Source organism: Condylura cristata, unplaced genomic scaffold (assembly GCF_000260355.1).
Source record: "Condylura cristata isolate star-nosed mole 26May11 unplaced genomic scaffold, ConCri1.0 scaffold00010, whole genome shotgun sequence".
NCBI classification, from domain to species: domain Eukaryota; kingdom Metazoa; phylum Chordata; class Mammalia; order Eulipotyphla; family Talpidae; genus Condylura; species Condylura cristata.
This window is the reverse complement of record NW_004567111.1, coordinates 43,327,307-43,354,711: the sequence shown is the minus strand read 5'-3', so window position 1 is coordinate 43,354,711 and position 27,405 is coordinate 43,327,307. Positions and strand designations below refer to the sequence as shown.

General features: G+C 43.4%; 1 protein-coding gene across 1 annotated transcript; it reads right to left on the bottom strand.

Moving 5' to 3' along the window:
* Positions 1 to 1,582: 1,582 nt before the first annotated feature.
* Positions 1,583 to 18,801, bottom strand: MEDAG (mesenteric estrogen-dependent adipogenesis). The gene is made up of 5 exons (XM_012723125.1): positions 18,286 to 18,801; positions 8,440 to 8,549; positions 5,150 to 5,262; positions 4,142 to 4,427; positions 1,583 to 2,802 (listed from the first exon to the last, which is right to left on the bottom strand). Exons 1-5 carry the CDS (start codon positions 18,561 to 18,563, stop codon positions 2,678 to 2,680), a joined length of 912 nt encoding a protein of 303 aa, XP_012578579.1. The 5' UTR covers positions 18,564 to 18,801; the 3' UTR covers positions 1,583 to 2,677.
* Between the last annotated feature and the right edge of the window lie 8,604 nt (positions 18,802 to 27,405).

The following is a 27,405-nucleotide window of genomic DNA, read 5'->3' as shown; positions in this document are numbered from 1 at the left end:
GGAGTCCACAGACCTTTTAGGTAACATTATATGACCTGGATTGTGGAATGGACCAATCAGATGCCAGCTATAAGCTGATCGTGCTAAGGAGTCCAATCAGACTTTTGTTACCAGGACCCAGCCTCTTACCACAAGTCAGCTGTGGCAGCTGCTCCTCAGAACCCTTTTATGTAAAGCACACTTCCTGCATTGTGGAATGGACCAATCAGATGCTATGGGCTGATTGGTAAAAGGTCCGTCAACCACAGGTTTAAAATATGGTCCAATCAAACTTGTGAGTGGGCACTCTGAAAGAGGATATAAGCCAGGGACAGTAGGTGCTAAGAAGAGACAATGCCAGCCCCTAAAGAAGAGGCTGCCAACCCCCAAAGGAGAGAGCCACAAGGAGAGAACTACCAAGGCCTGAAAATAAGGCGGTTTCAGCCTCTAGAGAAAGAGGGAAGACTCCACTCCTGGTCTCTGAAGAAAGAGGAAAAGAAGCATCCAGCAGCTGACCTCCGAGGAGGAAAGAGAAACTGAAGGACTCTATAAGAACTGGCCTCAATCCTGTTTCTGACATTACCTGAAAGGGGCACCAAAGGCCTTAGGCCTGGTGTCTCAAAGAGCCATTTGTTGTTGGTATTGCCCAACAACTCACAAAGCGCTGTTAATACTGGATGTCTCTGACACACCTCTGTGGGAGCAGTAATGGGCATTCCTACTGGCCAGTGCTATCCAGCACTGCTGGTAACCAGTGGTGACCATCACTGATACGTGGGTGAGAGAGCTAGCCACTTGTGGGTACAGTAATCTCTGTCCCCTGTTGGTAAAATGAACCCCATGGTTGTTGTTCCTGGAGCCTAAGGTTTCTTACAATTGTGTGTGCTGTGAGAACCCACAGACAGTGACCTGTCTTCTTATCGGGCACTGTCCTTTGGTTTTGGTTTTTGCCTTTTTGGCATTTAGGGCTTTTTGGTGGCACTCTTGTCTCAGAGCCTGGGCAGGTGAGAGGCCATTACATCCTTCCATCCAGCCTACTGCTTTGTTGCCTTTTTAGACTTGTCTATCCCTGTTTCACTTAAACCATATTTCTTCATAGGCAGACAACAAAGCTTTTCCTAGTGAATATTAAACAAGTGAATACATTTAGATCCATTGGAAAAAAATTTCTAATGATAAGATCTTTAATCCATTGCTGAAATAAATTTTGATGGTTTTTCTGAATTCAGCTATTTTTTAAAACATCTCTGTCAGTTTTTGTGAATAGAACTTCTATTTCCTTTGGGAAACTTTTAATTTTTTATTCTTAAGGTTTGTTTGTACTGATTGAAACATATCATTAATACTTCACTTTTCACTGAGTGGAATAGCAAATATTTACCCTTTTCTGCTATTAAGGAACATTTCCCTTTGCTTTTCTGACAGGTCATTATCAAATTGTGCTTTTTTTCCTCCAAATACTTAATAAAACTGGTGTTCAAAAGGCTTTTCTTAAGAAAGTGGTTGTGAATTCTCGTGCAATTTAGTAAGTCACAAGACCTGTAGGCTACAAATGAAAGATCACATACACATTTGGCCACAAAATTCACCAGTTTTTGTTGAATGCTCAGAAAAGTTTTAATTGCACAAACATAGTATATAACATTTCAAATACAAATGAAAGAACAACCAGTAGTGCTATCAAAAGGTATAATACAGGAATATTAAAAAAAATAGAAAAATTAAACTTGGGACCCATAAAACTTCATAATAAGCATAGGTAGTATTTCATTTCTTGCAAGTTTCTACATGTAGATAGGATGATATTTTTCTTCTTAAGAATTCAGAATTGTGGTTATGAGATGAAAATGTATTGCTGTAACAATATGTTATGGTAATGTTACAACTTTTTTCTATCTTGCTTTTAGTGTTAGGATTGTTAAATGCTTATTTAAAATACCCAACTGGTATAATGTGCTCTCCATCAAGAGGACACTGCTGTATACATTATCCTTCCCCTGCCACTGTTTGGTACCACACCACCTATCCAAGTTCTACAGAGACCACTTTGTTGTGAGGGAGGCCAAGGTAGTTTAAATTTCCGGCAACGGGAGGCAGTTGCCATCCTATCAGTCTCGCCAAGCCTCTAATGAACGTTTTCATGAATGTTCCTCCTAAGGCAGATAGATTGTAAGCAGGATGAAAAACATACTTGCCTTCTAGTGAAAGATGTCCTAATTTTTGTGCAGCCAGGTTTGTGAGAGACCAGCATCACTGACCCCAGATTTACTGTGTTTGGGTTCAGACAAAGAGGTTCCACCAGAGGATCAAACCCGGTTTATGAAGCCTCATGGGTCAGATTGTTCCACAGACTGATGTAGGAAATGTCCCAGGCTGCCGGAGTATTAAGCAAAGTGGTCAGGGTAGCAGACCCCTGCTGCTCCCTCTAGAGAAGGGTTAAAAGGAGAGGATACCTCCCCAGTCAAGGAGCCAAGACCCTCGCATCCTAAAGTCAGCTGCCAGTGTGCCACCCAGGCAAATGGATGAAAAGGGCCCTCTGTAGATGCCAAGGAGGACCAGAGGGTTGACAAGTTGGAGGAAGTGCCAGCCTCCCACCAACCTGTCCCCTCAACCTTCACCTCCTGCTTTCTCATCCCCTCAACCTCCAGCTCCAGTGCGGGTCTGGAGCACAGGAGTAACTGCAAGATATTCAGTCCAATCAGATCAATTGGCTGGGCGTCTCTTCACATTCCAGAACACTTGGAAATGGTAATTCTGCCAAGAGGGGCTCCGTCAGAGAAGATCTGGGTGACAGATTGCAGTTAAAGACTTCATCTATTGAACCTAAAGACAGTAAACAAAGCATGCATCATTACCATTACTGAAAAAACAAGTCTTTACAACCCACAACATAACAATGTAACCATGACAATAATTAACAGAGACTCCTGGCTTTCTCAGAAAAAAATACAAAAGCTAAACAAAATTGTGCTTCTTTGTGTTTATCAGTAAGACGGAACCTGTCATTTCCTTTTCTGGGTTGGAGTTAGATCTGCAGTGAGTTGCCTGTACACTTTCACACTTGGAGACAAAAGGTATCTTGGGGGACAGATACCTAGGGCGGAGATAAGTTTTTGAGCCAAGACTGAGTAAATTAATCTTTTCCAAAATAATCACCTATGTAATCCCCAGAGGTATCTTCGTGAGCATTAAGTCAGAGAAAGTTATAGACTGGTGTGGGAGAGAGGGATGAAGGAAAACGGGGAGATAAAAGGCAGGGTGAGATGAAAGAGAATGCTACCACTTTTGGCAAAAGAAATAACTAGGCATAAGCATTCTTGTTATAGAAATAAACTGGAAGAAATAAACTATATTAAATACAATCAATAAACACAAGATTATGTGATATCTGAACTTTTTGAAAACAGCAGGTTCATACAGCATGGTGCTGGTGCTTTCTACAGTTTTTCTTTTTTGTTTTTATGGTTCTTTCTTTCTTTCTTTCTTTTTTTTTTTTTTTTGCAAACACCAGCAGAAGTCCTGCTTCCAGGAAGCTGCTTTCCAGACCAGCAGGACCTGCCTCAGCCACACCAGACAGAAGTCTGGCCAGCTCCTGGGGAGGAGGCACTGGGTATTAAAATCCAGATCCCCCATCTATAATTCATAGTTTGTTAAGTAAAGCATTCTCCATGGTTATCCTTCTGTGTTCTTGCAAACTCTAAAGAACTCTTCCAAATATTTTTAAAGATGTTGACCGTCAAGTCTCCTCTCTGAAATGGACTTTTAAAATAACATTCTGTTCTCCCAAATATACACATCATGAAAGTCTCATAATATTTAAGTTATTGTTAATAATATTAAAGTGGTATGTATTTAATTTAATATTAAAGTGGTATGTATGTAATATTAAAGTGGTATGTATTTAAGTGAATACATTTTAAAAATTATTACCCCAGTGTGCTACACAATAAAACTACTCTATCAGGAAACTCTAATAAGACAGCTGATAGGAAAAGTGCCCACCTTTCTTTTTGGTAGTCAACATTTCTCACTCCTGAATTATGTGATATATTTCCCTCCTACTAGGGGCCTTGATGTTTCCATTAATCATCTCTCCTCTCCCATGCATTCTTCTACTTGTTATGGAGCTACTGTCCCCAGGTCTTGAGGATTTTTAACTTACCTCTGGAAGTTACACTGAATTTTCGGTCAGAGAAACTGCTCCTTCGGATTAAAGGTTCGCTCATTTTTTCCAGAAATAATTTAATTGTTTCCTTCTTTTCTGGTCTTGTACTCGATAAATTCAAAACTTTCCCATTCACCTTAACGGTGGAATTGCTGAGCCCAAACCAATAGAAGAAATCAAATAATGCATCAGCTTTGAACTCATATGCAAAGCTCAAATTTTCTCCATTAACCACCTCATTTCCTGGAGGGAAAAAATCCTTGACTACATCTTGAAAATCAAACTAAAAGAGAAAGAAGCATTTAATTAATTTCATGAATTAACTATAGCTTTTATTAGAGAATATAATTATATTAGAGAATGTAATATGTATTACAATAGAATTACCTTCCCAAATATCCAAAATACCATGCCTCTTACTCCTCTTTCACCCTGATACAGTTTAAAGCTATTGCCTTTATTACTTTTTTAAAACAAGTCTTTATAATGGCATCATATTCCTTAGAAAGACCTTCAAAGGCTGGCTCAAAGTTAAATTTACCACATTTCTAATAAGTGATTTCTAGTGTTAGCAGCTAAGCTCATTTTTTTTTGAAGATTTATTTATTTATGCATGCAGAACTGGGGTAAAGGCCAGAGGTGCAGGGGTAGTGAGAGGATTCACCAGAGACAGAGTGGGGAGCAGAACAGGCTGACTGATGAAGTACACTGCTGAGGGGAGCAGCGGGCAGGTCAGGAGAGGTCTGCTGCGCCATGTGGGTAACCTCCGGGACAGGGATCGAACTCATGCTGAAGTAGCTTTGGCTTCTCAATGCTGTGCTTTAACCCACTGCGCCACCAGGGAGGCCTGCAGCTAAGCTCATTTTATTAATAAAAATGATGAAGCAATGGGGAGCTTATGGTGTCTGGATGCAGTTAAGTTATAGTGAAGTTCTAGGGACTCAGTGCGGGCAAGAAACCACTATGGTGTGTTCGCACTCTGGGTTCAGACAGAACACAGCTTACCTGGAGCCGGTAGCTTTCTCCAATCACTGAGGAAATGACCATGTCCATCCCCTGCTCTATCTGTCTTCTTATCTTGGGGTGTCTTGTGTTCACAAGAAATGCATATGTTCTTTCTAGAAATGAGGACACAATTCAAAAAGTGGGCATATATGACATAAACCTGCTTGTTAGTGCTTGATAAAGCCGTGATTCCCACCTTCTGTGGAGATTTCACTCATTTATAATCTCCCTTGCTGCTTTCTCAGACCCTTACCACAGAGCCTAACTAGATTTCTAGAAATGTTGCAGAGTATTTCACACACTTGAAGGAAGTTATAGGATATTGTAAAATCAGGTTAGAGAATCAGCTCTCCCCAGCTGCAGTTTGTCACTTGTGTCTCAGAAATCAAAAATTCCATTCTATAATTATCACAGATGAGACCTGAGCCTTCACCACTTGCATCCAGCACAGAGAGCTAGAGAGAAAACTCAGATGGCTGGTTTCAACACACCACCTTCCTGGGTATTTAAAAAGCACTTGGCTTCTGCAAAGCAGAAAATCAGGAAGGTCCTGGGAAGGCGCCTGTCCCACTCCCTCTCCTCTCTCCCCATGATTGCTATAGACCTGGCATTCATTTGGCAGGAGAACAAGTCCAGGTGTCTAAGGCATCAGGCGAGCTGAGATTGGTCTCCCTGCCCTACCCCCCACACATCCCTCTGTGGGAAGAGAATTCCTGCTCTTTGTTTAAATGCTATTGTATTTCTGTAGTTGTTCTGGGTTTTTTGTTTTGTGTGTATGTGTGTGTGCTAACCCCTTAAATCCAATTCTGTTGAATTCTATATAATTCAAGTAAAGGAAAGCTGCTTAGTCATTAGGAAATTTGAAATATTATTAACCAATAACTTCTTCATATTTCTAAGACCCAGAACCCAACTCACAGCCTTAATTACTCAAGTATTTTGCTCAGGGAGATCCAGGACACTGATAGCCATCCTACAAAACCATTGTGAGTTTGGAGTACTGAACATTTTGTATTAGCTTTGAAAGCCAAAACTCTGCTCCACTATGACAAATGTTACAGCTTTGAAAAATACATTTCAATCAACCTGGGCACTCACATCACCATATTTTTCCTCCTTATTTTATTTTCTACCCCCCTACCCTTTTCTTGGGAGGGAACTTTAGATATAAACTACTTTATATTTTCTCTAAGATAATAAATAAATAAACAAACAAACGAAGCAAGTGTTGGAAGAAAGGATGTCCTGAATGAACTCTACAGATAAACAGGTTTTGTGGACTCCACCCCCACTCCAGACACCAAAACTACAACTCCCAACATCAAAGGGAAGACTGCTAGGGCCCAAAAGCAGAGTTAAGCAGCCATTTTGACATTTTGGCTAAAAGGTGGACATGTTGGACTGAGGCTCTTTTTCTTTCCCTTGGCCTCATGCTGGTGGCTGGTCGTTTGGCTCTTGATCAGCTTTCAGTGTGCTATTGGGGTTCCAGGTCAGTGGAAATGGTAGGATGCATTAGTTAACTTGTATCTCTCTCTTTCCCTGGGTTGCTCCTTTTCTTTTCCCCTTGTAAATAAACCCATTATTGACCTTTCTCTGTGTGTCTGCAGTGCAGTTGAATTTTAAGTGCACAGATGAGGACTCACAGACAGGCAACCCAGTTCACATTGGGTTGCCCTGGAACAGAAGTATGCAAGCAAGTAATTTGAGTAACTACATTAATTTAATCAATGTCCACACAAACTAAGCCATTCATTAGACATCCAGCATCACCATACCCCACAGTTGTGCTGGTTGGGCAGGTTGTGTACTGCACAGGAGGATGGCGTTCATACTCACAGGCATTGTCTATTTGCATATTTATTTTGACAAACTAATTTCTAGGGAGAATTAGCAAATGGTGCTGAGCTAATAGTGGTCTTTTTCCAATTTGCACTAAAGTACACTTTAGGAGTACAGCAAGATTGGATAGTTGTCTTAACCACAATTTTCCTAATTTAAACTTGACCATCTTGAGCTTCTGTTATTACAGAATCTCTTCATTTCATGACTTTTCTCACACTAACCAATGCTGGGTTTCTGCACCTGCTCCCACAATTGTTGTCATACAGCTGTGTACCTTTGTAGGCCACCTGAAATCATCCTCCTGTGCCATTCCCTGCACTTTCATGAAAATGGAGAGGTCTCTTATTCTTTCTTAAAATTCCTCCTGAGAGATTAAGGCAGGAGATGTACTTGACACGTTTGTGAATTACATTCCTAAAGAGCTCTCTGCCTTTCTGGTCATCATCAAGTCAAATAAAATCAGTGATTCAGTTGCTCTAAGGAGCATTGCTTGTTACCTTGCATCTGTCCTGACTCATCCTGCTGAGAAAGCAGCGAGATTTTGCCTTAGGAACTACGCAGAGAATCAGAATGCCTTGGAATGAAATGAATAGGGAATTTGAATGAGAAGAGATATTTCTGGAAGTCTATTTGGAATTTGCAGATCTTTTTTATTATCTTGGACTGATTATAAGAATGTTATTTAGAAGTAAGTTTAAGAAATTCTACTCCTAGCACAGAACATTATGCCCATAACTTTCCCTCCATATCAATCTGGGCAGGAGGAAGAAAGGAAATAGATGTTTTCACATTGGAATTTTGAGTAATATATTTGTTATGAGTTAGTTTCATTTATTGGAAGAAATAATAAAGATGTTTAAAACTGAAATTTGAACACTAGAAAATGCAACATAAAAGCATTTACAACTGCTGTAATTTTCTTTACCTTTGCTTCTTCACTTACACCATGGGGATAGTGAAGGTTTCCTAGGAAGGGTGAGTTTGAATTCTAGTTTTTCTAGCCAGTTCCAATTTATATCTTTGTATACTTACTCACAGACCTACTTTTAACTCAAATGTGCTTCTGTTTGAACAGTAACTTCTATAGGGCCACTGTGACAATTAATGACATTAGTCTATGCCTTCCATAGTTTGATAGCATTTGATACACAGTAGATATTTGTAAACATCACCTTCAACAGTCAAGTCATTTTTGTAACCACCACAGGCAGAGAACATTGAATCACTTCCTGTCTAGAGAGGAAGTACAAAAGAAACTGAGACAGATAGCTTGCCCTACGCTCATTTCAAGGTTTGTTCAAGGTTGTGCTGTGCTTCAGATGGCTAACACCAGGCTTCTCATTCCCAGCCTTGTCCCAAGCTGACATCCACTCTTTTGCACCTCATCAACATGCCACAGAACACAAGCCAGCAAAGCAGCCTCAAACCAAACATATTTCTCTACCTACCTTTTGAAGTGTCAGTTTTGGTCAGTACATTAATAAAGAACAGCATTGGTTTGCTCAATATTGTCTCTCTGTAGTCTTTATAATCGCAGTAGTTGGTTAGTTCCACATATCTATGAAGAAAGCAGAGGGAATTTCAATATACTCATGGAGGGGACGTAGCAGACAGATCTTTTGAGGGTAGCTCCCCAAAATGTGTCCTGCCAGAAGCAGCCATATTTGTTCCATACACATAAATCTCTCTGTAGCATGTGGTGATATCAGTGTGCAACCAGAAAATGGGTATGGCCTTTAGGGTACCTGGCACTAATGCTTGTCTCTCAGGGGCAGCCTTTTTTCATAGAATGACCACCGCCATTTATCTTTGGGGCTGGAAGCATTCATTTGCAGCTGTAAGAGCTCTAGTTTTCTAGATTGAGAGTAAATGACACTCAGTAAGTGGAATTAGCTAGGTCTTCTCTAGGGCAGTTTAACTGGTGGTTCTGAAATTTTCCTTTCCTTCTCCTCCCTTCTTTCTCTAACCTCAAGACAAACTTAGCTCTGCCTACAACTTGAGTTTGTGTCATTAAAAAAACAAAACCCAAAATAATTAATGTTGGACTTTTGCCCACGGTCCTCCTTGGGTTTGACTTATTATTCCCATCTGGAAAGATCCTCTCTGCTTGGTGACTGTCATTCTGTATGTCATATCTCTCCCTACTGTACACATTTTCCAAGGCTCTTGTCTGTACCCATATTGCTGCTAGAGGACAGATCCATGCTCAAATGAACTTGCTTCAAGAAGATGGCCAAATTTCTAGTCAATGTTCCTGACGCCACCTGGACACCCTTTGAATGGCATCCAGCAGGTTGGCAATGCATCTGCCACTGTCCCTCTTCACCTCAGGGCTGATTTCCCCTTGGGAGGCCCAACATCTCTGCATGGAGTGAATGAGCCTTGTCGACAGCACTTGCTGCATTTATTACACTGTAGTGTGTTGGCTTCTTACGTCTAGACGTGAGAAGAGATAGCTCCAGCATTTTTTTCTGTTTTGTTGTCTTTCCAGTGCCTGACATGAAAATCACAGCCTTGGTGAGCATGCTGCAGGGAACAGTGGTCACACAGTTCTCTCAGCACCCCCCCCCGCCCCCTCCAACCTACTTTCATAACCCATTTAGAGAGGCCAGCATGCGACACAGTGACCCAAGCATAAGTCAAGAGCACACAGGAGAAGAGCTACCCCCAAATCAGAAAAACACAGCTTCAGCTTGTCTGTCACCCAGCTTGGTTTCTTAAAATCTGTGTCATTATCTTTTTTTCTGGGCTTGTTAGAACTGATTTGGAAAGCTTTTAAAACTTGACCCCTGAAGAGGCCTCTAAAATTCCCCCTGCTTTCTGTCTCACCAGACATTTTACATGATGTCTCAACCCATGGGCATTGGTGGTGTTTAGGGGGCTGGTCTTGGGGTGGGGGTGGGGAGGACAGTGGGCTGTCTCATTCTGAGGAAGAGAAGGGGGATGCAGTGGTTGATGTTCAGGGGTGCAGGTGAAGAATGCAGAAATAGAGGGGAGAAGGGGAATGGAGAGGGGCGGGGAACCCTGCTGAGTAACAGGGGAATGGACTGGGCCAGATACTATAGATAGAATCTTTGTACCTCTGCACCCTCCCCTCACCTGTCAGCACAGTGTGCAGTGAGAATGGGGTGAGGTGGGGCCATCGACAGTAGAGAAACAATTGTGTTTCATATCAGCAGAGAGAAACTTTCTGTTCTTTTTTGTCCCAGGTGACCAACTGCTTAAAGGTGCTAAAGAAAGGAAGCAAAGGAGAAGAAAAGAGAAAGGGGACCACCACGTGCTAGGGTATGTGTTCTCATTCATTCCTTCTTTCACTAAGCAGCATTAATCACGCACTGAATGCGCACCAGGTGGGCATCCACATGTATCTGATTACACCCAAGGAGCCCAGGTCCTAGGAAGTGAGAGTGGGGCAAACGGAGGCAGGACAGGGGAAGGCCTGTGCCCTCGGTTCTCCTGGTGTATCAGGACCTTGCTGGGGCAGGCCAGAGATGCTCGGGAAGAAGATGAGGAGAGACCGGTGAGGTTGATGTTTGCAAGGTGGATGGGTGAGGAGATGCAGGGGGAGAAAAACGGGAAGAAAACTCTTGCTTCAACAGAAGAAGAAAATCAAGTCTGACTGAAGTAAACATGAAAAAATAATGTGTAACACTGAGACTCACCCACCTTTGAGCATCCAAGGTGGATTTTCATATCGTCCCACTGTGTTCTTCATGTAGCTGATTTATTGTCATGTAAGCATTTTCTATCTTCCTCCGTACGCTATTTCTGTTCTCAAAACCCATGGCTTACCAGTCATTGTCCAGGGCACACACAAGAATTTGTATAGAGCATCCAGAAAATTCGAAGCTTTGATTACCTTTCTGATAGCAGAAATGGCAGTGCAGTACTTCGCTCTGCTTACAGAATCAGTTGACAATCTGATTGGAGGCAACACTGATTTTGTTCCAATGAGCCAGCAGCTCATAGGGAAGGGATTTTTTTTTTTTTTTAATACAGTTTATCACTGGTTGGGAAGTTAATTGCTTTTCCCTCAGAATTCCATAGAATGTTGGTTTGATTATGGTGGGGTTCAAAGAGCTGTTACTTGGTGTAATCAGAGAATGGGGGCTGGGGTAGGGGTGCTTCTGGATAGTACTATGTTGAGTGTAACGTATAGCTTATACATGTATCAACCATTTTGGAGTCTGAATTTAATAAAATACCCCAAATAATAAAAGTATGGAACCTAATTTAGTTTTCTTTTGATGACTTAGAGGCACTCTGAGGATCTTAGTGGGGTCACAAACATTGTCACAGCACACATCAATTAACACTATATCACAGACATGTAAAAATGTAGCTATATGAAAATTCTGATACAGAAATTACAGATAAGAGATGGTGGCAAGATCCCTGATCAGTTAAATTCACTATTTAAACCAGGTCACAAATAAAAAAACACTTCCTAATTCTTCCATTCCTAGCCTCCCAATTATAATTCAATTGTTTCCAGTGAAAATATCTCAAAAATGTTAATGACAGAAATAAATGTGAACATTCCTTTGAAATTCACTGTTAGAAAACTTAGATATGTAGTTCACTAAAGTACAAAAGGATTGAAGTTATTAAGTCTCACAGATATTTCAGTATCTGACAGTCAATTATTAGTTTTGTTTTAAGAAGAGGTGTAACTAAGCTACATCAGGGACTAGTTATTTTATCTTTAATCAAGTATATTTCTGAAATACTAAAGCAAATATTGCTTCTGTGTGTGGATATTTATTACATTTGCTAAGTTATCATTAGGGATGAAAAGCAAACAGTTAAAAGATAGTCTTTCAAATTTTCATTTCTTCATTCCTTTTACCCTGGCTCCCAAATGTTTGTAGACTGAGATTTTTCTATATCTGATTCAATCCAAAGATTGAAAGGCAGAACACGTGGTGGAAAGTATAATGATTGGAAATGAGATGATCCACTTCACGTCCTAATTGACTGGTTATGTGCATTCAGTTCCAGAGCAGCAACTCACTGTGACCTTGAGTGAGTTACTTAAGTCGCCTGAACCTGTCTCTTCATCTGAAAGGGATATAACAGTATTACCTTCTGCTTGATGGTCCAACGCAGTGCATGTAATGCAGACATAAGCACTTGGGTCCAGAGTAAATGCCTGACAAACACTGTTAGTATCTTTAATCCCAACCAACTCTGCTGGCCACAAGCTGTCGTTCTGTAAACTCTAGGCACACGACAGGCTCATGCCCACTGAATTATCAGACTATGAGTACAAAATGAATATCTAAAAAATAATAGGGCAAAAGTGTCCCTTCTTGTTCTGGTTGCTTTCTTAATCTTTTCAGCTTGAAGATTATAGGGAACAGCTTAGTGAAGTCACTGATTTTGCTTTTAGAATGCTAGGAGTGGCTAAAAGATCCCCCACCCTCGAAGAGGCTTGCCTTTCTCCACAGGTACATTCAGGTTTCATATTATCTCTAGCATGACCTGCAAAGCTGCCTTTAATTGGTCTTGGCTCTGGCCATTTGCTGCTCAAAGACAAATTCAAGCTGATGGCTTCTCCCTGAGGCTCTGTGTGTGTGCACACGCTCATTTTTTTTTTTTTTTAATGGGGCAGAGAAAAAGAGACACACATATTGGAATAGTTGTGTAGAAAAACCAGAAGTTGCTTCTTGCTTTTATCACCCTTTGCTGTGACACTAAGCAAATGCAAGCTGGGACATTCTGTCCCAGAGAGCAGGCAGGAAGCCCTGCTGTTTCCCAGGGCTACCTTGATATCTTCAAGCAGAGCCTCATCCTAACTTCTTGAACAGTTCCTTCTTTCTCTACCTTTCCTTCTTCTGCCCTAACTCTAGTGACAGTAAGCAAACTTTTCAGATGTTTCGCTCTAATGTTTGTGATTCCATTCAAGAACACATACGTTCATTCATTCATCAAGTATGGATGCCCAGTGTGAGTGAAACACCATGATGAGGCGGAGAATGACTCATACACTCATTCACTCAATAAGCATTTACCAGGAAGCTGCTTTGTAAATAGACTTGCTTTAAGAAACATAGTCTGTTAGGGAGACAAAGAAAATGCATGTCTTTGATATGAAATAGATAATAGTTTGCTTAATAAAAGTGATCTTGGAACACCTGCCATCACCTGCAGATGCTCAGCCCCCTCTCTGGTTTCAGTCTTCTAAAATATGCATATTAACGAGCTCCTCAAGAGACCTTCAAGCTTATTTTAAGTCTGAGAAGCCTAAGACATGGTCTCTCTCATTTGAAGGTTTACAAACAAATTAATCATTCAAGTCATAAATGCCAGAAGAGAGCATAGTTCTTGTCATTCATTTGTCCAACTCGAGGAAGGTTGTGTCCGAGTTATTTAAGAAGGAGCAAAGTGGGAGGCCCTGGAGTTAGAGCCACTGATTAATCTGAGACAGGTGCTGGAAGAGGGACTTTCTTTCCAGTGAAGTACATGGTTGGGCACAATTAGGGGAGATGGGCATCTCAGGAGGAGTCATGGTTTGACTGAACCTTGAGGGGTGTGGGGACACAGGACAGGTGAACTGAGAGTGGGAGGTAGAGCAAGGAGTGGGTGGCAGTCCAGAAGGAAGAGATGAGTGGCTTTTGGCTTCTGAACCATCGGTCTGGGTTCGATTTCTGTCTCTGGCCCCAACCAGGTTCAAACCCTGTTGAGACTCACTTCCTCACTGAGAAAATCTGGTAACAGCAGGTACCCTGTGAAGTGATGAAATGATTAAATAACATGTGGATGTGCTTGGCTTCTGGGGTTGCTTCATAAAACTGCAAACTGTCAAGTGATCAGATGTGTCAATAACTGTCTTACCAGTCTTAAAAATTTTACCTCCGAACAGCAACCCTGTAAGTTATTATTTTCATTTTGTAGTGAGGAGACTGAGTCACAGAGATGACAAACCTTTCCCAAATCACTCAACTTCAAGCAGCAGAGCTAGAATCCAAACAAAGCAGTGCAGTCCTAGTTCTCATGCTGCCCCCACGTTTACTCTAGATTAAAGTTCATAAAAATCACAGCCCAACACATAAACAATAACTTCATCAGTATCATTATGCATCTTTTTAAGGGGCTGCTGTCCAAGGCAGCTCACCAAATCCAAGACTCAGACATGGTGATCAAGACAAGAGACCTGTTAAGAGGACAGGACCACAGTGTGACACTGCAGGGGTACAACAGCTCCCGAACCTCCCTCTCATGGCAGGATGGCCTGAAAGGTAGCCCTGGGTATTGGGGGGGTGGGTCACAGAGCCTGAACACATCCCCTCCCCTCCCACTTCCCCACAACTCCCGTAAAAACCTAAGTGTGGGGCCCTCCCTGGTGGCGTAGCGGGTTAAAGCACAGCACTAAGAAGCTAAAGCCACTTCCGCATGAGTTCGATTCCCGCCTGCCCCGGAGGTGACCACATGGTGTGGCAGACCTCTCCTGACCTGCCTGCTGCTCCCTTCAGCAGTATACTTCATCGATCTGCCTGTTCTGCTCCCCACTCTGTCTCTGGTGAAGCCTCTTGCCACCCCTAAGTCTCTGGCCTGTACCCGAGTTCTGTATGCACAAATAAATAAATATTTAAAAAAATAAAAAAATAAAATAAAAAAAAAACCTAAGTGTGTTCCAGTGCTGAATCAACTCCCACTGTACCCCATCTCCTTCCTCTCCCCACCCTCCACGCCTGCCCCAGGCGGGTGGGACTGTCATCACTAAACAGCTGGGCAGACCTGGGCAGGAGCAAGTCACATCTCCATGTTTAAAATCTCAATTTACTTTTTAGACCAACAGTTTAAGAAGCACATATAATTCCAGCTTTTTGTTTGCAGGTCGAGACATTTCTAAGAAATCTGCTGTGATCTATAGCAAACCAGAATTATTTCCATATTCTAGGAGTTTGCTGAAGCACAGCTTGTGCCTGGGTGGTACTACCTAAAAGCCGTGACACTACTGCTCACCGGCATCTTACTCAGGGGAGTGACTTAATCTTTCTTGGCCCTGATTTCCTCATCTGTAAAGAGAAGTCCTGTTTTTGTGAGATCTCTTGCTGTAATAGCTCTGAAATATTTTGCTCTATTCCTAGCACTCAAGGAAATATCAGTCACCACCATTATCATTGCTGTGCTTACTTTATTACTTGAGAAGCTTTTCTTACTAGGGGACCATTGAAATGAAGGAATCAGAGTTCCCCTTTGACAAACATTCATATTACATCTCATTGGTAGGATAAATTGTAAGGAAAAAGGTGTGTGTGTAAGAGTGAAAAAGAGAGAGGGAGAGGGAGTTGTATTGATTTACACCTGATATTCTCAACAGGTTTCATAACAAAATGGAAATTTGAAGCTTGGAAGAAACAAGAAAACAGTAAGAATCTTGACATAAATTCCCCTAAATAGGAAAATTGTTAAAGCAGGTCCTTGAAGGTGCTTTAAAGTCCTTGGTGATCATCGTCATCACTACTTACCTACTACCCAAGAGTTCCTCAGGCTTATCTAGAAGGTACGTATGTATTTAGGAAAATATTCAAGTAAAGACAACAAACTGGAATAATTTGAGTCACCGAGTCACCTCTGGCTCTCTGAGCAAGTGATTTGTAGCAGTCAGAATTAGTAGCTCTTAGTCTTTTGGGGTTCTTTGACAAAGGCCCTTATGAAAACCATAGCACCACTTCTGAGGCTGAAAAAAGAAATCATGCTTCTGCAGTGGGCTTAATCCCAGGCCAAAAATATTTGTTGAATAAAACACAAACAAACAGAAAAAAAAATAAAAGTGAATAGAGCCAGGATTCTGAAACTGGATCTGAGCATCTCCTAAACTCCCTGAATGACACATGAATCTGGGTATTTATCTACATTCTGGGGCCCAAAGTTAAAAGTCATCCTTTGCCCTTCTCCCCTCCCCTGCCATGTGAGCAGCTGCTCTTGTTTGGCCCTCCCACACACAAGGCGGGTATATGGTGGTGGCACAGAAGAAAAAAAAGCCCAGGATCCATCAATTCTAAGCTCCACCCCCTTATGAAAAGTGAGAAATGTGTGCCAGGGTACAGGCCGACTGTGGAGATGATAGCAAGGCAAAGACAAACTCATCTTCACCAATGACCACTTGACCTGGAGGAAATCTGAAGTAGGCCATGATGGCTGAAACTGGTGTCCAGCACTTCAGAGGAAATACATTGAACTGAGTGTTGTAGTATACACCCTGGTTGTCACTGATCTAAGTGAGTCTGTGATCCTTAAAGTGTGCCAGAAAAGATTGATAAAAAGTAAATCATTCTAGGTTTTTCCTTAGTAAAACTGGCCAGAGGTAATTTAAGAAAGAAAGAAGGAAGGAAGGAAGAGGGAGGAATTGAGAGTTAGAGAGAATAAGAAAGTTAATACCGGCCTTAGAGCAATGTTTGAAGAGAGGAAGTTGAATGTTACCCCCAAGCAAAGGACAGCTGAGTAAATCTGGCTTATCTATGGTGCAGCAACTTCAGATGTCAGAATCCTGATTGGCCACCCACCTCCTGATCCAGGAGGGCAAAACCTGTGACTCTTGCCTATAGTCCATTGTTCTGGTTCTTTCTAGATGACTTTGCCCATTCAGACCAGACTCCTGCCGGTCATCCTCAGGTTCGCATACCCAGTTATAAAAGTCCACTTCCCCTGCCATAGTACATCCTCTGAGAGGAATTTAGATCATTCCTTCCATCACTCAAATTATTCTTTGATGTTTCTTGCCTTTTCCCAGTGTAAAAAAGCCCTCACACAATTGCTTAGACACTAAGAACCTCTTGTTTGTTAATTCCTTTTTGCACTCTGTCTCACCTCGTCACTGTTTATTCTGGGCTCTAAACTGCCAGAGGACCAGTACTGTTAAAAACCCTTTTGTGTAGAGTGTGTTCAAAGCAAGAGTTTAACACCAGACTTCAAAATCTCTTTAAATTTGCAGCATTGTTTGCCAAGATTGGGGAAATTGACTCTGCTAAAAATCCAACCTGTAACTTCCATTAATTCTAGATCTTCTTATCTTGTTATACTCTGTCCTCAAATGCAGTGGTTATCTTCATTTTAAATCTTTGCAGATATGATTTCTAACTCAATAGCTCCCTGTTAATGGGTTCAAATGTTCAATTCAGTAAGCAAGGGAGAAATTCTTGTTGTGGAATGCTTTTTCAAAGCCCTCACTCCCTTACTTTGGGGAGGGGGGTTTACTGGCAACCTGAAAAGGGTTTTTTAAGCATCTCATTTTGTTTATCTGCCCCTCCTGGCCCATCCCGTCCACAGGGTGTCACTATGCTTCTCTCCTCCAATAGCACACACTTACGGGTTGGTGGGCTTGCTCATCTCTGAATCAGACTCGGAATTGTACTTGCTCACTTCTGGGAACTCAGCTGTGCAGCACAAATATAAGACTCATCCATGCACAGAGTGACCTCTGGAGGCACCAAGCATGTAAAGTCAAGTGTGAAATGCCCTCTTGCTTTACACTGGAATGATCAAAGCCAGTTTCAAATAGTCAACATAACCTGCAGACATTGAGCCTGCTTAAAAAAAAAAAAAATCTTCAGATACTTGAGCTAAAATGGCTAACTGAGGTTCCTCCATCAAATTTGGTTGTGCAGCCACCATCTAGGAAACTGTCCTTACCTTTCCTAGAAGGTAAATCTGCATGCAAGATAGCCCATAGAGTAGACTCTGGGCTGGGCTTAGTTGACTTCGCTGCCTTCACAGCCACACTTTATCCATCTCTTTAAAACAAACAAGTACCAAGGGAGACCAAAAGAGGAAACTTTGAACATTTGCATGTTTTGTTTGTTGGGGTGCCTTGCTAATTAAAAGCAGTGCACAGCATTGAGCACCCTCTCCTACTTCTCCTCCCCAAAACCTAAGGCCATGGTGTAAGTCTCTTCTCTCTGTAAACATTTCCTGCAGGGTGTGTCCCCAATTTGAGCTCATCTGACCAATGGAGCCAGAAAGGGAAACTCATCAGCCAGCTATGTGCTATCCACCCTACCTCCCCGATTAGGCTGCCCTGATGCTCTCCTGGGCGGCTTCGAGTGGCCAGCTGCAAAACGTCAGTGCAAAAGGCAGAAAAAGTGAGGGCGGGGAGAGGTTTGCAGCCCCGGCTGACCTTAGCAATGAGAAATATCTAGAAACAGCAGGAAGATGGGGGAGGAAAGGCGGAGGTTGTCTGAGGCAGAGTTGAGCATAGTCAAGCCAGTCAGGGCTCCAGGGAGCAGCAGCAGGGTGGAGGACTCGGTGAGGACAGGCAGGGCCTGGGAAGCACTGGCGAGGCCACCCACCTCTTGATGTAGCTGCTGAGGCGGTAGGACAGCCCGTCCAGGCGCACGAGGCCATCGCCAAAGACGTTGAAGCCCCCGCGCGCCACTCCCGGCTCGCCCGGGCCGGGCACCACGAGCTGGTCCCCACGTAGTTGGAAGGCTCCTGGCTGCAGGCGTAGCAGCTGCGCCAGGGGCAGCAGGGCCAGCTCACAGTCACATGTCCACAGGCTGCGCAGCTCCCCCGACGAGATGGAGGTCAGGCTCGGCCTGGCCGGGGGCACACACTCCGCCCCCGCCATGGCCCGGTCCTCGGCCCTTTTGACACCGACCCCGCTGGGCACCGGAAGGCGCCGCGCGCCCAGAGCGATCCGCCCTCCGCCCCGGGTGTCGGGTGCTCCGCAGCGCGGTGACCGCTCGGTGCCTCCCCGCCCGGCTGCCCACTCGCGAGGAGCGCTGCAGGCCAGGCGCGGAAAAAGCGGCCCCCGCGCAGAGCGGCCCTTTTATTCGCCTTCGGTGCGTCCGCCGCGCCCCGCCCGGTTGGCGGGCACGACCCCGGACGCTCGAGGCCGAATTATCATCGTCTCAGAATTTGGCCGGCCCCAGCAGGGTTGCGCATGCTAGCAGCCAAGGGTTACTCATCCCCCCCCCCCCTTGGGTCCGCTACTCCACACCCGGACAGGGCCCGCCTCTCCCTGGCGGAGACTGCCGGCGCGAGGGTGGGGAGTCCGCCTTGGGACTCCAGATCTGGTCCCTGGTAGGCGGCGAGGGCGCAGGGTACCCATTCATGCCCAAGACACGTCAGTTCTGTGTATAGAGTGGAGGGGAGAACGCATCCCTCGCCCATTCTCTACCCCTGCGGCCGTCGGGGCAGTGTTGGACAGGATCGATCTGCGCCCTTGTGCCAAGCCCCAAACTAGCGCCAGTATAGGACCAATTGGTAATTACCAGAATGGTAGAAGGGAGAGAGGGGGAGAAATCAGGACAAAGGAGACACTTGTGTGGTGAAGGATAGATTTGGACTTTCAGTGGTGAACTGACTGAAGTTCATACACATGCTGATTTTCAGTGTTGCCCACATGAAACTTATGCAATGTCATAGCAATGTTACTTCAGTTTTAAAAAGTCTGTTTCCTTTGCAGCAAAATACCAGCATTATCTAAATAAAAGGATGAAGTGAGATTTTTCTTTGCTTCCCTAGTTTTCTGATCTTACATTTTTCTGCATTTTTCAAGTGTGTATATATTGTTTTGTATAGAGAAATGATGTCAAGCATAATAACGTTTTAAAAATGCATCCCTGGGATGTCATCTGGCGGTTTCATTTGATGCATTTTAGTAGAACACCTGCCTTCCTTTTGGATAATTTATGCATAACCAAAATGTCAGAGAAAGACATAAAAAAGTGCACAAAAAATAGCATTCACTGTAATGTCGGCCTTTGCTAATCAGTGGAGAGCTATAGAGATCTTTTCGTGTTTAGTTTCTTTTCATTATCAAAGCACCAATCAGGCAAACATAATCACTGCTAGTGAATATATTTTCAATCTTTTTTATGTTGTTGTTTTGTTTACACAGTTGTGTTCATATTGTTGAATTTTCATTCTGCTTTTCTCGTTTACACTAAATGTGTATCATGTTTCAAAATAGTCTGCGTAAATAGTATTTTCAGTCACTATATTATTTTCCATCGAGTGGATGCACTATTATTTATGTAGAAATTTCTTTATTCTTGGCCTCTTAAATTGTTTCCATTTTTTCATGCATTATAAACAATACTTAACTGAACATCTTTACACTGTGATCTTATTCTAACCCTCTGAATTTGAAATACCACTGGTTTCTAAAGAATCCCACCAAACTCTCATCTCCTCAGCATTGAATTAGCATGGCTTTAAATCCTTGGTACCAAGGCTAAGATACCACATAATTGTGCATCTGTATTTCTTCACCACCAGTGAATCTAACAGTTGGCTATGGTGTTACCATTCAAATTTAGAGTTGTTTATAGCAAAGCAATCACTCATTATTGAGTCTGTGCCTATGTTCACACAGGCAAGATGAAGCTCATGTCAACCCATGTGCCTCTCCTGGAGTGACTATGTTTCTGTGACTTCATAATCAGCAGGATCAGTTTCTCAACTTGGGAAGTTCAAATTTATTCTGAATCAGAAACCCTGTTTCAAATTCACCATACTCACAGCCAACTGAAAATCACCTTCCCACTATGACCAACCCCATTCACAGAATGTCCATTTGCATTCAGACAAAAAGGTTTCTTCCTCTGAAACCAAATAATAAGTTGTTAAACATCTTTACAGCACTAATTAGCTACTTTCCCATTGCTGTCCTTCCCTCCATGGTCAGACTCCCTGAAAGAATCATCTTAATGCTTTGCCTGCGTTTGTTCTCTAAGACTTTACCACCTGATGTGGACCCCCATCACGCCACTGACCACATTGACAGTGGCCTCTACTTGTTCAAATCTACCAGATACTTTCTGCTGTAATCTTCACTAGACAACATCGGGTCCTCTCTTCCCTCAGCTTATGAAGAGGAAGTTTGCATGGGTAGTGAAAAGTACAAAGGCTTTAGTTTACAACCTGCATCTGGCATTTACTCAGCATGCCATCTCGAGCTCAGTTCTTAACTTCTCTGATCCTTAAAATTTCCGAGCGCTAAAATGTGGGCTCCCAGAAGCCAGGGCGCACCTGTGTAGTGGAAGCCTGGCCACCACTGTGTGGCATGGGAGTGGTTCCTAGACCTTGCAGGTCTGCGAGTCCTCATGACAAGTCACACCACCTGTACCGCGTGGAGATGCTCTATCACACCTACAGCATTTCCTTTCCAATCCCTGAATATGGGGTGTTAGCAAAAGACTTGAGAAACCTGGTTATGGAACCTGGACGCTGTTACTTGAAGCATTTACCCCTCTCTGAGTTCATTACAACTTAATGCATCCATATTTTCATCAAAGAAGTCTCCTGCGGTGCACTCAAACACAAACACTGATGAGGGCAGAAAGGTCACCCTGCTGCCCAAGGGAAAATGAATTTTATCATTGGATAAAAACATGTAAGAAGAAAGTGGGCTTTAGGGCCTTGCATGTCAGCGTCTTCCCACAGAAAAGTCATGAAATACATTGTTTGCATTGATTTAATAGAGTTAGCCTTTCCCCTGGATTCTAAGATGTCTGACAGAAATATCTTGGTCCTTCAAAGTCACGTCATTGAAATTTTTCTCTTGGCTTGGCATCAGACAGGTGCAGAAGAATCAATGCTGATGTCATACTTATCTGGTTATGGAATTCAAAAGCATCTGCCAAAACGAGCAGATGAGCACAGTGAGGGATTTGGGGTGCCTGGACCCTTGGGCCAGAACGGGGGATAGGGGGAGATTAAGGGGGTGGTAGGGAAGAGTAAGGAGAGTGGGAGGGGAAGATAAAGGGGGTGGAAGGGAGGCTAAGGAGAGAGGGGGGAGGGTAAGGTGGGCAGGGGCGGCCAGGGATGCAGGTGGGGGGTGCAGTCTGTGGTGTCCTGTAGTGCCCCAGTGCACCTGTGGAGGCTGGAAGCCCTCTGCAGTGATACAGACCTAAATAATGAACTAAATAACTCCCTAGCGACCTGCTGCTTTCCCCAGTCAAGCACAGTGGCGGCAAAAGCCTATTTGTACCTGACTGCTAGTTCCATCCTTCCAGAGATCTGCCTCTTTTTCATGTTGGAGCAGCTCTGTGGCTACTTGTTTTGAACCCAAGTTAGTTTGGCGGGTTACGCTGTCCATTCAAGGTTTTGCAGACAGTTGGGTCTCCATGGGAGAAGATGAACATGGTTTTTGGAAAAGAGAGCATTTACACAACTTCATGATTTTTAACAGTCAGGACTATTGATTACAGATAGCTGTTGGGGCCCATGATAACTGGCCATCATAAAAAGTATAAGATTTAAAGTAAAAAAATCAAAAATAATTATTACAGTAGAGCCAAAGGCAGAATAGTAACGAGGTGAGGAGCTCACCTTGTCACCTGGGTTTCAGTTCCAAGGCCATTTCTGTGATCTGCAACATGTCACCCCTGTGGGCTACACACCCTGTATGAGGGAACACCCCCCCCCCCGACTACATGCATTAACCATAGGACTTCGTGAGGATTTAATGAGCTGCTGCAGAGGACTCTAGAAAGTGGTGTCTAGAAAGTGCTAATCAAGTGTTTGCTCTCTGCCTGAATTCAGGAACTTCTGTAAGAGTTAACTGAGTGCTACCAGCGTATTTAACACATAGTAGGCCTCCATTTAGTCAGTGCCTTGTCCTTATCTTCTTCTGGTCTTCCAGTTGGCATGCCAGAGTCTGAGTCCCTTGGTTCTGGCCTCAGCCACCTTCCCTTTCCTTGAGTGACTGTCTAAATCCTTGGCTCTGAATCTATATAAACTGACAATTCTTGAATTTCTAGCTCCAGGCCAGACCTCTCTTCAGAGATTGACCAATATATCCAACTCCCAGCTAAACTTGCCAGTGATTTTCCGCCGGCACCTCTCAATCATCATCTTCCTCCCACTTCCAGATGTGCTCCTTCTCCTGTGTTCCTTATTCCTAGGTGGCATCAGCCTCCTTCTGTCCAGAACTTCGAAGTCATCCTAGACTCCACCCTCTCACCTCCTCCCTCCTCCATTGTCCCTCCACCCCTGGCCAACTAGCTGCCTCCTCCTGCAGAGTCTTAATTCTACAAATCTCAGGAATCTTTTGCTTCTTTCCTAACCCTATTGCCATTGATTCACTCAGGCTTCTATCACTTTCCTGTGTATGATTTGAGTAGCTGCCATATTAGCCTCGCCTCCTTGGGGCCTCCTCTTCATGGTTTCTGGCTGACTGTCTCCACTCCCAAATTCCTCTGTTGAAGCCACAAACTCCTGGTACCATAGAAGGTGACTGTATTTAGTTCAAGACAGGAACTTTAAAGAGATATTAAGTTAAAATGAGGCCATTAGGGCAAGCCCTAGCCAATACGACTAGATGAAGACAAGGAAGAGACCCCAGACATGTTCACAAAAAAAAAGGACAGCCATGTGAAGATATAGTGAGAAGGCAGCCATCGACAAGCCAAGGAGAATTCAAAACCCTGGCATCATGATCTCGGATGTCCGGCCTCTAGAACTGTGAGAAAATAAACTATATGTGTGAGTCCTCCAGGGTGGTACTGTGTTCTGATAGTCCCATCACCTGCTGGGACTATCCTCAGCCTCAGACACATTCTGCTTTGGGCTATGAGTTTGCACCCCCTGAGGTGTTACCTGCCATTACCTCAACACTATGTGCAGGCTCTTCTTGCTCCACTGCTCCTACCTCACTCTGCAGACCCTCACTCACCTTTCATGACACAATTTATACATACTGACTCAGGGCTAACTTACATGCCCTCCCTCCTTGTCCCACAGGACAAATGATATATGCCGTGAGGCCCTTATTACAGACATCGTGCTATTGATTTACTCAACTGTCTCTCCCACTAAACCCAGGAGAGAGAAAAAAAATGTATCTTGTGCCTTTTTATTCCTAGCACAGTGTGGTTTCAGAGAAGACATTCAATTTATTTTTATTGAATGAATGAATAAATGAATGAAAGGCAGCATTGTGTCGTGGTTATATATAAAGTTCTTCGAACCGTACCTGACACACAGTATGTACTATTGAATGTTTGTTAAATAAATGAACAAAAATATACTGAACGTGCTTCAGATCATTTTTTCTGTAATTGTATCTGTTGACGTCTTGTGAAAGCTAAAATAGGAACATATGGGAAAATAAAAGCCAAGATTTGCAAAGAGACTTATCCATGCAAATTAGTTAAAATTCGTAGTTATTGCACTGATTCCTGACAACTTTAGTCATGGCTGAACTAAAGTGGAAAATATTACTTCCTTCCCCCGTGCTGACCTCACCAGGCTCTGGCTGTGTTATTCTCTGAGTTCATTGCTTCCTGTCTGCTCAAGTAAACACTCCTTCTTGAAGGCAGCTTCACAGGGAAGCCTACCCAGGCCAGGCTCGTTAGGTGCTTTGGTTTGACTGCCTTAATTGCTGGTAGGGAGCCGAGTGCTGTGGGCACAGAGGTGAATGTGGGTTAGGATTCACAGCAGCTGAGGCACCTAGAGGGAACACAAATGACCAGAGAAGAGTCTGATGACAAGAACCAGGTATGGGAACAAAGGCAGAATTCAATCTCACAAACACTGGTGGGATACTTGCCTGGACTAGGTGCTTGGGAGACACAGATCCCAAAGACCTGTCCATTTCCTTGAGGTAGCTTGAATCAAGCTACTAAATGTGCTCATTGTCAGAGAAACTGGAGGAGGATATAGAGAAAGAAGGAAGGGGACAGGAAAGCAGCCAGCTTTGTGAGAGAGCATCAGGATGGAAGGTCCTGAACCCCAGAACAGGAGTGTTCATTAGACCCAGAAGACAACTAAGGAAAAGGCTCACCAGAACTTATTATTATTATTATTTTAAATTTATTTATGCATACAGAACTGCGGTACAGGCCAGAGGTGCAGGGGCAGTGAGAGGCTTCACCATAGACAGAATGGGGAGCAGAACAGGCAGATGGACAAAGTACACTGCTGAGGTGAGCAGCAGGCAAGACAGGAGAGGTCTGCTGAGCCATGTGGGTCACCTCCAGGGTTGGGGATCAAACTCGCACTGAATTGGCTGTGGCCAGCTTGCAGTGGTGCATCCTAACCCATTGTGCTACCAGGGAGGGTTCTCTCCAGAACTTTTTTTTTTTAAAGATTTATTTATTTGTGCATACAGAACTGGGGTACAGGCCAGAGGCTCAGGGGTGGTGAGAGGCTTCACCAGAGACAGAATGGGGAGCAGAACAGGCAGATGGACGAAGTACACTGCTGAGAGGAGCAGTGGGCGGGTCAGGAGAGGTCTGCCGCGCCATGTGGTCACCTCCGGGGCAGGCGGGAATCGAACTCATGCGGAAGTGGCTTTAGATTCTCAGTGCCCTCTCTCCAGAACTTTTAATGAAGTTGCAAGTGATAGAAATCTCATTTGTAAGGAGGGCTGCAGAAAAGGCTCCTGCCTTGGGTGGCAGATTGTAGTTGAAGGCCTCTGAAAGTCCTTCCAGCCCTAAGCATTATTCTAAAATGAGTAGTACATGGAGAGCTCTCAGAGATGAATCAGGGAACCCCAAAATGCCCTCGAAATCACTGTTGCTCTCCAAAGCTTCAAGTGCCCCTCATTTTTAAAAAGTTGCTTATCATGAGAGAATAAAATCAACCCCCCAAACCTAGACTATCAATACCCCCAGGTGCTCCTCTCAAACAAAAACTAGTCTTTACTGAAAGGTGCCTTCGCACATTCTTTGGCTAGCTAGTGATGGTCTGTTCCTATGAGCCAGGCATTCATTCATCCCTCCAACACCGCTTGAGCCCTTTTGCCTTGGCACTTTCTAAAGTGAGCCAGGGAATGGGAAGCAGACCCTGAGTCTCCACATAGTGAACATTATCTCTGCTTTTAGATACTGACCTGAGTTGTCAGGCACAGACTTTGAAGTTGGACAGTCAGGCTCAAGATTCTGGCTCCTCTAGATCCAAGCTGACTGCCTGGAAGCCTGTACCATAGAGCCCTGGAAGAAGTGGGGTCTTTCTTACCTCTCTCTGCCTCTGAAGGAACCAGAAATGAAACAATGTGTACATATCACTTTGCACAGGATGGGTTTAGGCCTAACTTCCAGGGAACTCTATCTGCCATTTGCAGCAGTGTTATTTCCCTAAGGAATGTCATAAGACTCATTGCCAAGCTGAAAAGTCTGATGCAAATTTCAGAAATGCAGTCCCTCCTAACATTCTCTCTTTTTAAAAAAGCTAATACCAAGAAACTCTACTATTTCAAAGTTCCTTGTATTTGCTACAATCTCAAGAGCCAAATCGATTTGAGTCAGGCAAAAAATGAGAATTTTCCTCTCATCAAGATCTGGGATTGTGAGAAAGTGCAAAACAGAAAGAACAAGCATTTTGGCAAAGCTGGGTCCAAACTAGGGGGATGAAGGCTATCACATGATGGGCCCAAATTCCTGGTTTGAACATCAGGGTTTTGGAATGCTGGGCCTGGTGCTGTTATTCTTTTTAAAGAAAAAAAAAAAAAAAAAAGACAGGCACAGAATGTTCTGAAAGAATTGAGATGAAAAGGAAACACACAACGAACACATTTTGTCTTTGTCCTCCATAATGAAGGACTTAGCAGAGACAAGGTTAGGAAGCTGAGTCTGCCTGGCCTATTGGTCAGATAAGCTACCAAAGGAGCTGAATAAGGTGGGATTTGAGAAACTCCTCACAATTTGTGATGACTTTGAAACTTTAAAATTTTGTGACTTAAAAAAAAAATTATTGGGCCTTCCCTGGTGGTGCAGGGGGTTAAAGCACAGCACTGAGAATCTAAAGCCACTTCCACATGAGTTCGATTCCCGCCTGCCCCGGAGGTGACCACATGGCGCGGCAGACCTCCCCTGACCCGCCCGCTGCTCCCCCTCAGCAGTGTACTTCGTCGATCTGCCTCTTCTGCTCCCCACTCTGTCTCCGGTGAAGCCTCTCGCCACTCCTAAGTTTCTGGCCTGTACCCAGTTCTGTAAAAAAAAAATTGTAACTTATTACCGCTAAGGAATATAAAACATCCCTTAGATATTCACTAAGTGAATAAAAATCAGAAAATATTTATTTTATTAAAATTGTTTTAAATTAATAAACAGAAGCCTCCTATAGTCCTCCAGCCAGAGGAAAGCTTGGAGGGCCAATAGGTGTGTGTCCCCCAAGTCTTTCTCCATGGAAATCGAGGGGTAAGGCCTCCTTCTCACCAGTGTGGTAGTGTCACAGTAACTGGATTCGAGCCTAGTTTAAATCCTATTTGGATCCTAACTCTGCTCCTGCAACTGTGTGACTCTAGGCAAGGGTGTTCCACTTTCTGCCTCAGTGTCTTCATTTGTGAACTGAAAGTCTACCATGGGAGTGAGCATTAAATGAAATATTCTCTGTAAAGAACTGGGAACAAAACTGGCACAATAAACACATTTTCTTATTCATCAACAGGCATTTTCCTAAATTAGATTACATCACACTTTTTTTTATATAGATTTATTTATCTATGCATACAGAACTGG